The 16,921-nt window shown below is 28.6% G+C and overlaps 1 protein-coding gene across 1 annotated transcript; it reads right to left on the bottom strand.

The window, feature by feature from the left end:
- Positions 1–9,160: 9,160 nt before the first annotated feature.
- Positions 9,161–10,468, bottom strand: LOC106757274. The gene has a single exon (XM_022779015.1). The coding sequence runs from the start codon at positions 10,466–10,468 to the stop codon at positions 9,161–9,163; it is 1,308 nt and encodes a 435-aa protein (XP_022634736.1).
- Between the last annotated feature and the right edge of the window lie 6,453 nt (positions 10,469–16,921).

Raw genomic sequence — 16,921 nt, forward strand, 5'->3', positions numbered from 1 at the left:
AAAAAAACTATAGTTGTGTATTATTATAAATATACTATATTATTTGTGATACATTATTTTAATAATATATTAATATTACTATTATTTTATATTATACATTAAAACATGTTCCTATATAATTTTTGCAACCATGATTTATGAGGGAAAAAAATGTTCAATCTGATATGTGAGTTTTAAAAATAAAAATTTCCTTAAAAATTAAGTCTAAATTCATTTCTGATAATACATGTGCAGTTAAAGTCCACAAAAATATAATCATACTTTATTACAGAGAAACTTTCAACACACCTTCATCATATATATATATATATATATATATATATATATATATATATATATATATATATGTTTGATTCTTGATATTGTAAAATGAAGTTTGCAAGTATATAATATGAGTTTGCTTTATTTGTAATTGATATGAAAATTTCCAACATAAATAACATATTAAAAACAGATCAAATTATTTAACTTCAGAAAATTGAGAAAACAAAATATATAACTAATGTTTTATAGAGATAAATATATATATATATATATATATATATATATATATATATATATATATATATATATATATATATATATATATATATATATATATATATATATGCATTCACACCAACATTATTTTATAATATGATGGCTGATGTAAGTTATAGTGATCCACTTATAAGGGCTGGTATATTATATTATCTTAACCTTATGATAAGTCATAATCTTGAATAATATATATTAATTATATGATAGACACACTTAGTGACAACAAAAGAATTAAAAATAATTGGTTCTTAGATGATAGATTCTTCATTATTAGTATCTAATGACTCATCACCAATGAACAACAAAGTAATAACTACAAAAGAAAATTATTGTTGTTTATGGCTTCACCTAACAATGAAAATGAAGGCTTTGATTATTTGGCATGTTGGAGGACATAAGTGGTGCATATCCAAACACTACCTTAGTGGCAATGTTTCATTTGGAACTTTCCCAAACTGTATATAAAGTAATATAAGACCCCACTTCAATTTTATGCTTTTATTAATAATAAATAAATAATCATAATTTTATAAGCACTTCTAAACCGACCAATTTTGTATATAAGTTGACTGTTACCAACTTGTTTTTCTCAACTGTAATACTTCTTTTGTTTTCTTTGATATAAAGTAAAAAGAAAAAGAACAGAAGAGTTTTCATGGAAAAAAAAAAAAGAAAAGGAAAAAGATAGTAGGCTTTTTTTTCTACTTTTATAAATATTGATAGAACGGATGTAAGTTAAAGTATTATACTTTAGTTTGAAAGAGTAATTAAAACTAAAATCGCTTTAAAATATAGAAATTAAAAATATATTTAATCCTTAAAATTATATATATAACTTTCTCTTACAATTTTTTATAATCAATTCAAAAGAACGTTTTGGCATAAAACAAAAACAGTTTTACTTAATCATATAATATAGCAAATAAATGTGCTAAAATATATTGTTTATTTATCACATTGATCTTTGTATTGTAACAATTTTATTATTTTCCAACTCTCCTTATATGATATTTCAGACTCGAGCATTGGTAGAGTTTTCTCTTTTTACTTGTTTTGTATAGAATAATTTTTGTGAAAATTAATTTTGGAAATTTGCTATCGCATACTTCAAATAATCAATTTATATGTGTACGATAATATTCGTAGATTAGAATAACTAATTGTGTAATTAGTCTTGTCTTTTACCATGTCATTATTTAAAGCTTTTCATGAGGACTCAACGAGATCTCTGTTTTAAACCAAGTGCATTCATAATATTAATGAAAAGAAAAATACTTTAAGGAATGTCAAAAGAGTTAATAAGAAGATATAACATTAGTTAGAGTAATGTTATCATCCTATTCATCTATTAATAATTTAAAATCACTATATTGAAAGAAAGAAAATATATTAAAATCTTAAAAATATAAATAGAATACATACTAATTTTTTTTATATAAATAAATATGTTTTTTCTAACATTAAAAAGTATGACATTAAATTATAAAAAGAAGTATCACATAATTAATAAAATAGATAAGGTAAGAGGCATAAATATAAAATTAATTTACAGTCATTTAACATAATTATAAAAACAAACTTTATATATAATTAATTAGAACAAAACTATATACGCATACTAGTTTTAAAGAAAATTACACGTCTATTTACCCTTCTTCCAAAGTTTGCTCAACAGTCATGTCATCATCTTCTGCTCACACTTACCAGATGATCATAACCAAGAAAGAAGCACAAGAACATACTAACAATGCACAAACAAAATGGGTAAACTAGTGATACAAAACGATTCATATAATACCATAAAATCACAAGCATGAAACATAATTCACATATCACAACCAAAACATCTTAAACATGCCAAGACATATACTGAACTATCCGGATTTAGTATGAATGTCGAGCTATGGCGAGTTGTGCACTTGTGGTGACCTCTACTGCTTTGCAAAGCCATTGTGAATAGATTTATGTTTTTACACTTATAAATGATCTTAATCTTGTAATTATTTATGTTTTTACTCAGTGAAAAGTAAAAAGTTGTAATAGAAGTAGATTATTACGTAAATTATTGTTCAGGAAAAAATTGTACAAAGTGGAAGCTGTCAGCCAATTCTCGCAGAGCGCAAGCAAATTCGCAGAGCCAGCAAAATTAATTTGCATAGCGCACACACATATGTTCGTTGAGCGAATAATGAAAATTAAAAAAGGGCAGTATTTTGAAAATTCGCATAGTGCACCAGAGACTGTGCACTTAGCAAATTACAGCATTTGAGTGTATAATTAAAACTAATTCGCACAACGAGTACACTCTTGTGCGCTGAGCGAATTAAAATAATTAACTGCTTTTTAAAGACGTGACAGAGAGGCAAAAACGTTATCTCCTGACACGAAAAATAGAAAAACGCTTTGGAGAACTGGAGAAGACCATCAGGAGACCCTTCAAGACATCAAGACTTCACTTTCTGCTAGGAATTGTTGTAAAGAGTACGTTTTAGATGTCTAGGAGAGGCTAGTTTTTCTGTTCATTGGAATTGGTTGTATGACAATACATTAATGTAAATTTCCTGTGCCATATATGTCTTTGTTCTTGTTCTTTTCTTGACTTGCTTTAGATTATACGGAAGTATAATTCTTTTTAAAGGTTCTTTTGTACTGGGAAGTATTTTTAAAACCAGAAACGTAAGAAAAGAAACTAAAAGGAACGATGCTAGGAATAACTTTTGTACTTTTGGTCATTCTAAACATATGATTTTAATGAAAAATTATATGTTGAATTAATTAAGGAATTAATAATTTAATGGATAATTTTATAACTTGCTTTAAGGAATTAAATCAAGATACGCTTATGTGAATGCTTGAACAGAGAACGTATTTTATCCAGGATGTTACTGTAATGTTAGTCAAAGACCAATTCCTGGCACACCAACTGTTTTATAAAATACCAAAAATAGTTTCTTGTATTGTTTTGTGTATTTTAATGTCTAATTGAGTTATAAAATGAAGAATTGTCATCTGTTGCACAAGTCCCTTAGGAGAACGATACTTTACTTATTCACTATATTACTTGTAACGATTTGGTATACTTGCCAAAAAGTTATCACACACTCACAAGGTTAGTTTGTACTACGTCCATATTGGAAGTACCTAGGCTAAGACCTCTTACTACTCTCACCACATGTATCAATCTCCTCCAATTGAGAACATATTACCATTAGAGTTTTAGGATAACATCCAAAATTGAGTTCCCTGCATTTATATTAACACTTGAAATCACCAATAAAAAGTTACTCCTTAGAATTTTTCCATACTTTCCATTCATAAATGCTTATAACTTCATGTAACACATCATAAACTCATATAGGAGCATTGCACATTCATCACAATATCCAAAACAGTGAATCAAAAATCACAAAACAACCTAGAAACTGACCAAAAACCTGAAAATGGGTGCCCAATGCTTGGAATTGAAATTCCAAACACCAGAACCCAATAGAATGGAGGCGCTCATCACCATAACTCTTGGAAAAAAGGGCGCTCAAGGATATGTAAAGTGAAAATTTCATGTATGGTTATGCAATAAAAATGAAATTAAAAAACAAACATCAATTTTAATTTTCAAAGAACCAGATTTTGTAAACAAAGGAAGAAGGAAAGAAATATCCTGTCGAGGTAATTATATTTGTTTTAAAACATATGTTTTTTAAGCCTAGTATTATATTAGGAATAATTAAAAAAAAAGTATATAATTGATATTGTCTCTTGTCTTTAAAATAAAATAATTTATAATATTACTATTCATTTTGATCAATATTTCCCATTTCTATTATTATATTTTTTTTATATATTTATATAATTGAATTGAAATTTTCATTCTATCAACTATTTTGATTTTAATAAAAAAAAACGATATAATGTTTCTGCGAAATAAGGATGTTTCAAGCAATTTTAAATATATATAAGGTAAATCCTAAATATATGGTACCGAAAATGTTGTTGTGTTGGATGTAGTGAAATAGGGTCGAAAGAGAAGGATGGATGAGAGAATTTAATGAGTGAGGGGACCTAACGGCTAAGATTGTAACGTTGAAGTTTAAATCGAAATAGTGATTAAGCTTCTTCAGGAGACACCCGTGGGATCCTAATATCTCACAGTTAACCATACCATTCAATCCTACCATCATCACCAATGCCAAAGATGCTCACACCTATTCTCACATCCATACACACTATTTTACATCACATTAATGAAAAATAATTAAGTATCATAATTCATTTGTCTATAAAGAATTAAATGAAAGATTTTTTTTATTTCTTTTTGTTTGATTCTATGTGATTAAATATAAACCATAACTAAGATTTCATTTTCATTTTCAATTTCGAAAGTTCATTAACCTTGGATTTTGAGATCCAGAAGCAAATCAATGATTCTTAATTAAAATTTTCGTATGTGTTCAAAAAAACCTACGAATGCTGGTTTTATTCGTGAAATTGGCAAAAGAATAAAAACAATAAGTACTTTCTTGGTAATATTTTGGCAGGTAGTTTTTACGTGGTTCTTTTGCTTTTATCAATTTCATACGCCTTAATTAAGTTTAAACTTTTATTAACACAAATTCATTTTGGTTAAATTCTACAAATTTGTAAAAGTGGGAAAGTATGAAAAATCAATTTTGCTACGAATTCATTTTGGATATATGATATGGAGTTTCAAACTTTACTAATTATAAATATATATCTTTCTTTTTCTTTCTTTCTTTTATCAGGCAGAAGAGAGAAAACAAAAGGATCACGAAGTGAGAAAGATGGTGTATTAGAAACTTAATTTAATCATGTATTTCAACATATCAAATGTAACAACATAAGATTTTATTTTTCCTTAGAATAACATTAATTAATTAATAGAAAAATATGTAAAAAAGAATATAGTGATAGTTTGATAAATAAGATGAAACTTGTAATGGATTAATATTAGGACTTGTATACACATTCAAAGCATAATTAACATAATATAATACATAATATATTATTAATTACAGTAATAATTGATATGACTTTTTTTATTATTCATCAAATGGTGTACAACTTTTACATTATCCATTTCTGTTTTCTTTCTTTTCCAGTCAATCATCTTGTTGTCATTACTCCACCTTGGATTCATTCATCACAAGATTAAATTTCTCACTTCTCAACTACTTTCATTCTTAAAAAAGTTTTCATATATACAATATTTTTTTGCATAGTTTTTCTACTTGTGGCAAATTTGAAAAACATAGTATTTTAAAAAAATGTATTACATTTTAAATCTATTACGTTTTGGAGGATCCAAAAAATAGTGTTCTAGATTTGATGGATTAAAAATGTATTTAAGCAAATAATAATTCTAATACTTTTTATAATTACTTATATCTTGTTATAATTACATTTTTTGGACTATATAATTAATCATAAAAGTATTATATATAATCAATTATTGATGTGAAAATCCCTATATTCATTATAATATATTCATATACACATGAAAATATTCCCTAAACTAAAGAAATGAAAGACAAAACAAAAAAGAACTTGACCTATTTTGTACCCGTCACAATAATCCCAAAGAAAGGACTATAATTAAACTTTTAATAGCATACACCTAAATGTACAAGACTAGTACGTGTGTTTAGTGTAGTAACTAATATGAAAAGACATGTATAAAAAAACATTTACTCAAATTTTATTTATAAGACAAAAATATGTAGAATGTGAAAACTAAAAAACAATGGGAAATATTATTGTATGATACGCTATTTGGGTCGAACGGTTGCTGTTAGTAACCGGACGGCCCAACATAATTATTGGGCCTCAATCATATTAATGATAGGTCATTATCGCTTTCGTTATTGGGCCAATGATTCATCATGATGATATAATCCATCGCGAATAATATCTTAACAATCTATATCAGAAAAGATTAAATAAGATATGAACAGCCAGATATTCAGGTATAACCGTTTATATTATATTCTGTTTATATTTGATAATAATCTATATATACAGGGCTGAAATCGTATACCAGGTACGCTCTCTCATACACTACTCTGCCTTACAATATTATTAAGTGATTTCACTCCGCATTCTCATATTGAGAGCCTTCAGCCTTGCTTTCGAGGCTCATCACCACTCACCCTGACTTGGGCGTCGGAGTGCCATTGCAGTTATCTCTCCCCTGGTCGTAGCTTGGAGCTTCCGGACGGTTGAAGATCAGAAGACAGCGGGAGCGCCACGTCATCCAGGTTAGTCCCTTCGATCCCCAAAATATTTATACCGAAATAATTATGTATTAAAAGTTTTCATAACTATAATTGGTATTATTATTATGAGTAACTCGTTTGATTGAATAGGCTAAGAAGTAACTAGAATGGACATATCATAAGAATATTAGACAGTAAGAAAGTTTGATGTTTTAAGGATATTTCTTTAGGACAGACCCTAAATGTGTCCAACCCATATGCACGGTTCTTTTGTCAAGTAATATTAAGACCTTATCTTCCTTGTTGTGGTATATATAAACTGGCTTTGTCCTTAGGAAAAAGACACCTAAACAAATGTGTGATGCACAAAGTAAACCATTAGAACAAAAACTTCAATGGGGACCAATCTATCTTCTTCCATAACTCCTGTGCAAATTTTTATCTTTCATTACATTTCTCATATGCTATAGGATCATCAATAATAAAAAATACCAATATGAACAACATTCGTCATGATCTAATCTTTTTTTTTTACTGATTTCTTACAAAAACACTTGTCCATTTTTATGTTTTTTTATACGTATTGAATGTTAAAAGTCTCACATCAACTAAAAAACAAGTATTGTGTCAATTAGAAATAAAAAAATATTTAATGAACAAACTTAGAGTTAAACCTAGAATTGACACGTATAAAATGTATAAAATGTTTCACGTGAATTTGTAACATGCGTGCATGTACTCTAAAATACATTAACTTTTGTTTTATACATCTTCCTTAACGTAACAAGCAGTCAATTATTGGTGTCGGTGACTAAGTGGCTTGGGGAAAGGAACTCCTGGTGGTGCTTTTCCTAAACATCCAAATTTCAAAACCTAGCTAAGTTTCTAACAAAATTAGCAAATTTATCAAAGTTATTAGAGTGTTGTTCTAATCCAACATTTTTCTAGAAAAAACTACGTAACAATAACAAATAGTTAGAGAATCCGTGATCTGACAAGTTTATCAACTTATCTTCTACTTGTTGAAATTGACCGCTCATCAACTAAACTTTAGAGGAAAACAGAAAATTAATAGCTCTTTGCTCAAATATTTAAGATTAGGGGATTTATTCAATTTTTTTAATTTAATTTTTATTTTTGTATCATATGTCTGCAAGACTAGCTATAGACCACTCGAAACAATTTTATTTAAAAAAATTTAATATAGTTTCTTATATTAAATTAGTGTTCAAAATCCCTAATAATTTTCTAAATCGTGTTAACACCTATTTAAGTAAAGATATAAGAGTGAGTCTTGATTCTGGCATTCATCATACACAGCACAGTAAGCCTAAATAAAAAGGAAATGGCACTACACAGTAGCTTTATTTACAAGCAACCATAAATGGTGAAAAGTCAACATATGCGATCCCTTCAATTTTGCACCAAAAACAGAGGGACAATATAGTGGGACTAACAAAGTCTTCCAAATCCTCCATTTCCCAATTAACTAAACAATGCAGAAATTAATCACGTTGTGGATTAAACTAATCCCAAAATAAGTGCTTTTGCGCAGCTCCAAGTACAAGGCCTGGTTTAGATAAGAAAGCAAAAGACAGACATAAGAGCCTAATAAGCACGTTTTTTCCTGCTCTTTCTGCTTTTAGAAGCTGCAACTTCCAAAATTTAGTTTATATATTTACATTAATTGCCAACGCGTTCATTGCTGGAGCCAAAAAGACATCAACCACATGCACTCATCAATTCATTACACAGATCCCTACTGTTCTTTGCTTTCACCCTCTCAAACAACTTGCATTCATATTTCCATTCCCATCTACATTTCTGTACCACACATGCCACAAAATCTAAGATCTGCATCCATCACTACGTTGTCAAAACCACTTTCCTTAAAACCACTTAACCTGTTATTTTGGAGAGTATGAAACTCTCTACGCAGAAGGCTCTCAGAATAATAGATTTGAAAACCCAACACTGTACTTTTTCAAATAGATTACAAAATCAATGATGAAAAAACAGATACTGCAAGTGCCCTAAATCAAGGACCAATATCAAATTATTTAAATGGGTATAGACACGTTCTGATTGCATAAGATGAAGAAATATCATTATACAAATATGAGCACTTGGGTGAATCTGTGTCAAGGTCGTATCTTCTGTCAGCTGCACTGGTTTGGACACACTGGCCCATGACAATCCCATTGAAGAAGAATACAAAAAATGTAATTTCAAGATGAATGGGTGTATACACAGAAGTAGTAACAAAATTGGTCAGACTAATGCGATAAATAAAAAATAACAACATAAATTTTCCTTATTGATTTTCCCTTGGTGTGCTATTATTCTTTCTCACCATTATTAATTTTATTATTTATCCTAAACTGTTCTAATTAACAATCTCTATAGACAGAAGAATCCAACACAGACGAACACATTTGCCTTCTGATGACATAATTAAGATCGTGATTACTCACACCGCGTTGGACCATCGCGAACTCCCAAAACGACGTCGGGGAAGACCCACCGGCCTCGGGTATGGACTCCGACGAAGCCACCAAATCAACATTCCTATTCTTCAAAACGAACCCGCTCCCGCCGACGAGTTGACTCAGTATGGCGTACTCGGTCACGGGGTTTTTCCTCTTCCTGTGCTGCGTGGCAGCGCGGACTATCTCCACAGCCATGGCGCCGGAGAGCCGCCGCACGCCGCGAGCGCCGCCTATTATAATGGAGGACAAAACAACACGCTGCGTTTTCTTGCCGTGTTTTTCTTGTTTGGAGAACACAAGGACCGAGTCGGGGCCGGGAGTTTTGAGTCGGGCGAGTGGGTCTTTGAGAATCAAGAGGGTTTTGACGTCGGCGAGGATGACGTGTTTGAAGGTGCGTCTGACGCGGCCGAGGAGCATGGGGTAGCAGGCCCAGCGGCGGAGAGAGAGAGGGACGCGGTCGAGGAAGCCGGCGAGCGAGTTCTCCGGGTCAAGCTCGGAGGCGTGGAAACTGAGAACCGATCCGTAACCGAGCGAGGAAGCGGTTAAGTTGGTTTTTGTCTTGGGACCCCAAAGAGGTTCCTTTTGCTGCTGCTGATGCTGTCTGAAGCGATTGGGATGGAATGAGGACTTGGGGTGTTGGCGCAAGCGCGTGGAGTTGAGGCGCGCGTGGAGATGGAGCAGAGTGGAGAAGGCGTGGTTCTCTTGGGAGATAATGGGGGTGAATTTGGAGGAGGAGGAAGGGGAGGGGAAGAGGAAAACGACGTCGGAAGAGGCAGTGAGGTAGGAGCGGTGGAGGAGGCGGAGGAAGAGGCGGAAGTCGTCGAGTGGAGTGTCGTCGGGGACGTGGGAGATGAGAAGGTCGGACATGGATTTGGTGCCTCTGCGGTGGAGCGTGCCCATGCGTTGGAGCGCGAAGGGTGTGTGAAGGGTGTGTGAAAGGGTGTGTGAAGTGGGTTTTGTGGTGAGGGAAGTGTTAGGGAAGGTGGAGAGAGTGAAGAGGAGGAGCGTGGTGAAGAAAAGCAGAAGGCAGATGGAGATGGTTGATTGTGCTTTTGATAAGAGGGTTTTGGAAGGGGAAAGCAGAGTGAGTTTGGGTTTGTCGGTGATGTTGGATTTGTTGTCTTGGGAGAACAACACCAGAAGCATACCCATACCTATGCCACTGCTGTTGCTGTTATTGTTGTTGATGTTTTGTTTTGTAACTGTCATTGTTGTGTTTGATGATGTTCTTGTGCTATGCCTGCATTGCTTCTTCTTCTTCTTCTTCTAATGGTTGAAAATGGTGGGTGGAGGAGAACTTGTGAGACTGTTCGGTCATTTGCTTTGCTTCACACACCCTCCTCTCTTTCTTCTTTCTCTCTTTTATCTCTCTTACTCATTTTTTTAATCAACATCTTAGACTACACAAACTACACTTATAAAAGAGTTAGATAGCTATTAATGATGACAATTTTGGTTTGGTTTAGGTACTTTTTATCTTTTGCTTTTATAATTATGCTCAACTTTTCTAGTTTTCTTTTAAGATTTAAATATCCTTATTTTTCCAAATTAAAAACGCTCCCATATGAGTTATATTTTTTTTCACGTTTTAGTTTTTTAAATATATACGAAATTTTTGGTTTCATATTAAATTAGTCATACATACATTTTCTTTTTTCTTATATTTTAATTAATTAAACTATTTCATACCCTGTGTGTATTAAATGGATATAATAAAGTTACGAAAGAAAAAACAATTGCAATTACGTTTATTTCTGAATAATTGATATGCTTCTTTTTCTTACAGTGTAATATTTAATGACGTAAATATTTTATTAATATAATACAAAATATTTAATAGTTTTTTTAATATATTTTAAGATGTTTAATTAATCATATATTTTAATTTATATGTCAAAATTTGTATGATAAAATAGGATTCTTAATAATATGGAAAATTAAAACTACATATTATAATACTGTATGTAAAAGAAAGGTACGCATGATTTTTTTTTTCTTTTTTGTTAAGTAGTCGTAAATTTGTTATAATTTACATTCTTCATAATAAGAAAAATGCTCATTTTATATGTTTTCTAAATGCCACATGTTTCTTCGGTCGCATTTATCTCATATATTGAAATAATTTTATTCAAATAACTCCATTTTTTCGATAAATAAATTATTTTTATTGAGACATAACGAGCATTTTTTTTAGGAAAAGAAAACAAAATAGAAAATTGATGTTTCGTTGAAAATTCAAAACATATTAATCACTTTATTTTTTTAAAGGTTAAAAACTACATAGTATTAAATTTGATTTTTTATAATTAAAAATTATAACCACTTGTATACTTTTTATTATTATTAAGTAAATATCAAAAGAAAAATGTATGAATTATCTAACTTAACTTTATAACTCGTTTTGATGATAAAAATGTATTCTTGCTAAACATGTTTTCTATTTACAGGCACAATTTTATTATTTTTTTTAATTTATAGGTTAATTTTGTTTTAACTGTTAAATTTTGAAGGTAATAATTGAACTTTGTCTTTCTCAAAATCTATATTAAATTTACATATTTGGCATAATGTGAGAAAAAAACATTTTATTACTGAGAACTTAGGAACTCACAAAATAATATTAAATCTTTCATACAACAGAATCTATTTTTCTGATATCTAGGATTCTATGTTTCTTACATATGCTTTTATTATTTAAGATTAAGATTAGTTAGGGAACTTTTACAAAATATTTTCATATAAATATCTTTAACTATGAAAGAGATTGGAATTCTCTAAATTAAAGTGACCATACTTTAAATGAGAATAATTTTTTTCCTTGTACTTGTTTCTCATATAGTGTAATGGGAAACCATAATGTTGTGTCTTAGGTTTAAACTTTAATTTCTTTTAATAACTTAAACTGATTTATATTATTTACTTCATATCATTTTTTTCTGTTTTCGCAGTAGAGTTGTGAAAATGGGATACAATCCAAAGATCAATTTGGTCTGAGTTTGAGTTAAGTTGGGTTTGAAAAAATACATCTTTTTTATGTAGGTCAATTTTTAATCCAGTTCATTTAAACTTGATTCATCTGTATTGATTCACCAACTCGCCTAATTTTATTTTATTAATTTATTATCTTGTGAAATTCTAAAAAATACTCTCTTTACTTGCCATGACGGTTACCAAAAAAGATTATTTTTTATTTTTTCTATATATTTTGAATTGTCTTGAGTTTAACATCATTTTAAGAGTGAAATTTATTTAAATTTAAATTATAAAAAAATTATAATTTTATTTTATTTAAAAAATGTAATTAAGTGAGTCAATAAACTAATCTATTTAACACATCCACCTGTGATGAATCGAACCGAATTCAAAGTTTTCTAACTTATTACTAAATAAGTCGAGTTAAATTAGTTCACTAAATAATCAACCTATAATGCATCGAACTCGATCTTGTAGTCCATTTTTAAGAACACTATTTTGCAGTATAATAAACTAATACTAAATCAGCTCAGTTAACATAATGTGCTGATAAACTTTATTTTTTTATATTTTAAATAACTAATACACATATACATTTAACTATGAGATATTTTCTCAATTGGAATTTGAACAATGGAAAAATAAAATAAAATGTTGAATTTTTAATGGATGATTCCATGGTTGAAAATAAAGAGTACACATAGCAGTAGTATGATTGAAATGGGGAACAGAACATTGAATGCTATGAAACTGCATGGGACAGAGAGAACAGAACAACACCAAATTCAAATGAAAAACTTTTAAAGAACCAATAACAAAAGTCACACAACCCTAGTCTTATTTAATTAATAGTCCCCCACACCACACTTCTAGGTTAAATAAGAAAAATTAAATTAATTCATTTCGAAATGCTTCATAAATTCATTATTCATGGCTGTAAAATAACAGAATTTGATAGTTATTTAGTTATTCACTCGGTAGCATTTTACCTTATATATGTATTATACAAGATAAATATTTTTATGTAGTTACATTTATAATATATAAATATTTTGTTAATATAATAAATTAAGAATCAGAAAACATCTTTAATCATATAAATTATATCTATGTTTATTATATAAAATAAATCACAATATAATGTAACTTAATTATATAATTTAATTTTAAAAGAAATTAAATTGAAAGGGGTTGAAAAGAAAAAGATGGGTAAGGATAACATAAGTTGCTTTGAAATGATTGAGAAATTTGAATGTTGCACTAGAAATGTATTGTAATGATAACATAAAAATAGACAACGATAGTTTAGATAATTATACATATGTAACTAAGTAAATTTTACATGTTTTGAATTTATTATTTAAAACTAAAATAAATATCTTTATTAAATGAAATGAAATAATGTAAATTTATACAATATGATTATTTTATTTTTGAAAAGTGACATTTACTGATAATGGAAGAAGAATCAGAGATATTTATACTAAATAAGATTCTTATAATATATTAAACATGCAACAACAAAAATTAAGAGCTCAACCATTAAATATAAACTTCGAATATCATAAACGTTTCTTATAACTGCGGGTAATCCAAATTCATTTTACTTTGTAATAAGAGTTATCATTTCAAGAAGTTGCATTGTTAAGGTAAAACACTATGGCTAAACTATATTAGAAAACATATTAAATCACGATCCTAAAGTAATATTTTAGATGTATTACATCGTTTAGAGAACAAATTTAATTTATTTAATGATTAGATCGAATGAATTTTATACTTTTCAAAATATTTTTCGAAAGGATTAGATTGATTAATGTCATAACTTATTTAGTATTTGCATTCATATATTAAATTGATTATAACCTTAACATCATAGCAGATTTTATATGTATTGTTTTTTTTAAGTTCTTACAATTGTAATAAACTCAAATATGTTATGTTTACAAACATAATTGACAGTAATTTAAATCAAATAATGGATTTTACTTAAATTTGGTCTAAATGGTAAATATAATACTAAATAAATAATAAATATACATAATGAACTAATTTTTACCCTGCAATCAATTCGTCCTATTTTTTTCAATCGTCTTATATCTCAACATTATCAAAAAGTTATAGTAAGAAATGAATATTAATTATTTCATAACAATATATATCAAAGATTAATCTTTTAATATTTTATCTTATCTAAGAATGTTTGAGACCAACACAAGTTATAGTTCATATCCAGTATATAATATAGTATTCAAGACTTTCTTGTTGCTTATTATACTAATATATAATATATAAAATTTAAGTAATTAGTATATATTAAAATAATACAAGTTATTATAAAATAGCCTTAGTCGAAACTAATACTTTAGGAGCAATGTTATGCAAAGATGAAGAAAACTTACTTTTGAACATAATGTAGACAGTATATAACAATAAAAAGATAAGTCAATAGTCGTTTATAAATATATGGTTTATTCTTCATAGATTAAACTATGTATATTAAGATTTTTATGTCAACTAAAAATAGACGTGTCATCTTCACATAATTTTCACATTATATGTTTATGATGAGTTCATGTCATTTAGTTTTGTCACCATTAGTTATTATTGTTATATAATAAAAACTGTTTTGATTCTACATTCGGATGTAATCAACAAAAAAGATTTTTTGAAAATTCTCAAGGCATATAACATATAACAATTTATAACGATATATATTTATAACTAGTGAGAGATTATTAACAATTTGAGTTATATATGTACATACATATATACATATATAATAAATCATTAAATATGTAAAGACAATTATATTTTATGAGTCAATTTATTAAAGTAATATAATTAATTAAATTATGTTTGAAGATACATATGTTACGTAAGATTTACTCTCACCCTAAGAAACATTTTAATTTGTTGAGGAGTTAAATTACAAATATCATCAAAACTTTGGTTAAAACCCTCTTATGATTCTTTTATCTGTACTGAAATCTCAACTCGGTCCTAAGGTTTTTAGTAATTTTAATTGAATTCTTATTTTTGAAAATGTGATGCAATTTGACTTTTTCTATTTGTAAGGTATTGAGAAGTTAACTCAATAGTACCTATGTTAGTTTGTGGTATTTTTAATTTTTTAAATTTTTTAAATTTTATTTCTTCTTCATAAAAAAAAACTTCCCACGTGTCAAATGAAGAACCTATCATGTGATAGAGATAGAGTGACGTGATAATGATAGTGTAACGTGTCTTTGTAGAGAAAAATGTCATGTGAGAAATATGAATTTAGTCTTTTTATATGTGTTTTGTCTCAATTTAGTTTTAATTTCTTTTTTTAAAATTGGAGCAATTTTATCCCTTCCAAATTAAGTCCAAATTTAACTTTATATACATATAAAGATATTTTCATTAAAATTAATATTTTTATTAAATATTTTTAACAATATTAAATTTATTTAAAATTATATTTTACATTGAATTTTATTTAAATTTTGTTTCAAATATTTATATATTAATAATTTCAATATAAATGTTAGAGTTAGTTTAAAAATAACAATATTATAAATTCAAATATAAAATTTTAAAATAATATTATAACAATTTCAAATAAATATATTTAAAATTTAAAAATAAAATTTAAATAAAATTAAATACAAAATATTAATTTAAATAAACTTAATTTTATTAAAAATATTAATAAAAAAATCATTACAACAATTATAACATTTATTAGAGGTGATAAAATATGTTAACCCGGTCGGTTTAACTTTCGCTTGATATTAATCTTATATAAAATTAAAATATAAAATATAAAAATATTTGAAACAAAATTTAAATAAAGTTTAATATAAAATATAAATTTAAATAAATTTAATATTGTTAAATAAATTTAATAAAAGTATCAATTTTAATGAAAATATCATTATATATATGTATAAAAGTTAAATTTGGTTTTAATTTGAATAGGGATGAAGTTGCTACAATTTTAAAATAATTATGACTAAATTGAGACAAAATCCAAATAAAATGATTAAATTGAGATTTTTCACATGACAATTTTTCCATTAATGACACATGATATTGTCGCTGTCACTGTCATGTGGAGTTGTCAAATGGGCAACCCGGCCAGACTCACCACGAGTTGGTCACTTAGTGAGTTAACCCAACCCAGCTCATTTATGGGAGTTACTCCCTGTACCTCCCCAGTTCCAACCCCCACCCCCCCAATTTTTTTGGACTTTTTTTTAAATACAAAATTAACCTTTATGTTTTTTTATTTTTACCGTTTTATCCCTATTTAACCTACCCTACCTCTTTTACAGTCTGCCTCAGTCAAAACACACATACTCATATTCCTTTTCGTATTCCCACCCCCACCCCACCAAAGCTTTTAAAACGCTCCTCCTCCAAATGCTCTGCAACTCTCACTCTCCCACTCCTCGAAGGTTCTGTTTGTGCGGCCTGGTGCTGTTGGGCGGTGCGGTTGTGGTTGCTGCGCAGAGGGTGCTGGTGCGGCGGGTGTTGCGGCGATGTGAGGCGGTGGTTCTTGCTTCGACAGGTTAGTTTCTTTTAATTTCTTCTTTTTTTTAAACGTATGCAATGTGTAGTGTAGGATTGGGTAGCTTTGTCTGGTTGGTGTTTCTGTTTGAGTTCTGTCATGTTGTGTGCATTGAGAAAGAAGACAGGCACCGA

Source organism: Vigna radiata, chromosome 3 (genome assembly GCF_000741045.1).
Source record: "Vigna radiata var. radiata cultivar VC1973A chromosome 3, Vradiata_ver6, whole genome shotgun sequence".
NCBI classification, from domain to species: Eukaryota; Viridiplantae; Streptophyta; class Magnoliopsida; order Fabales; family Fabaceae; genus Vigna; species Vigna radiata.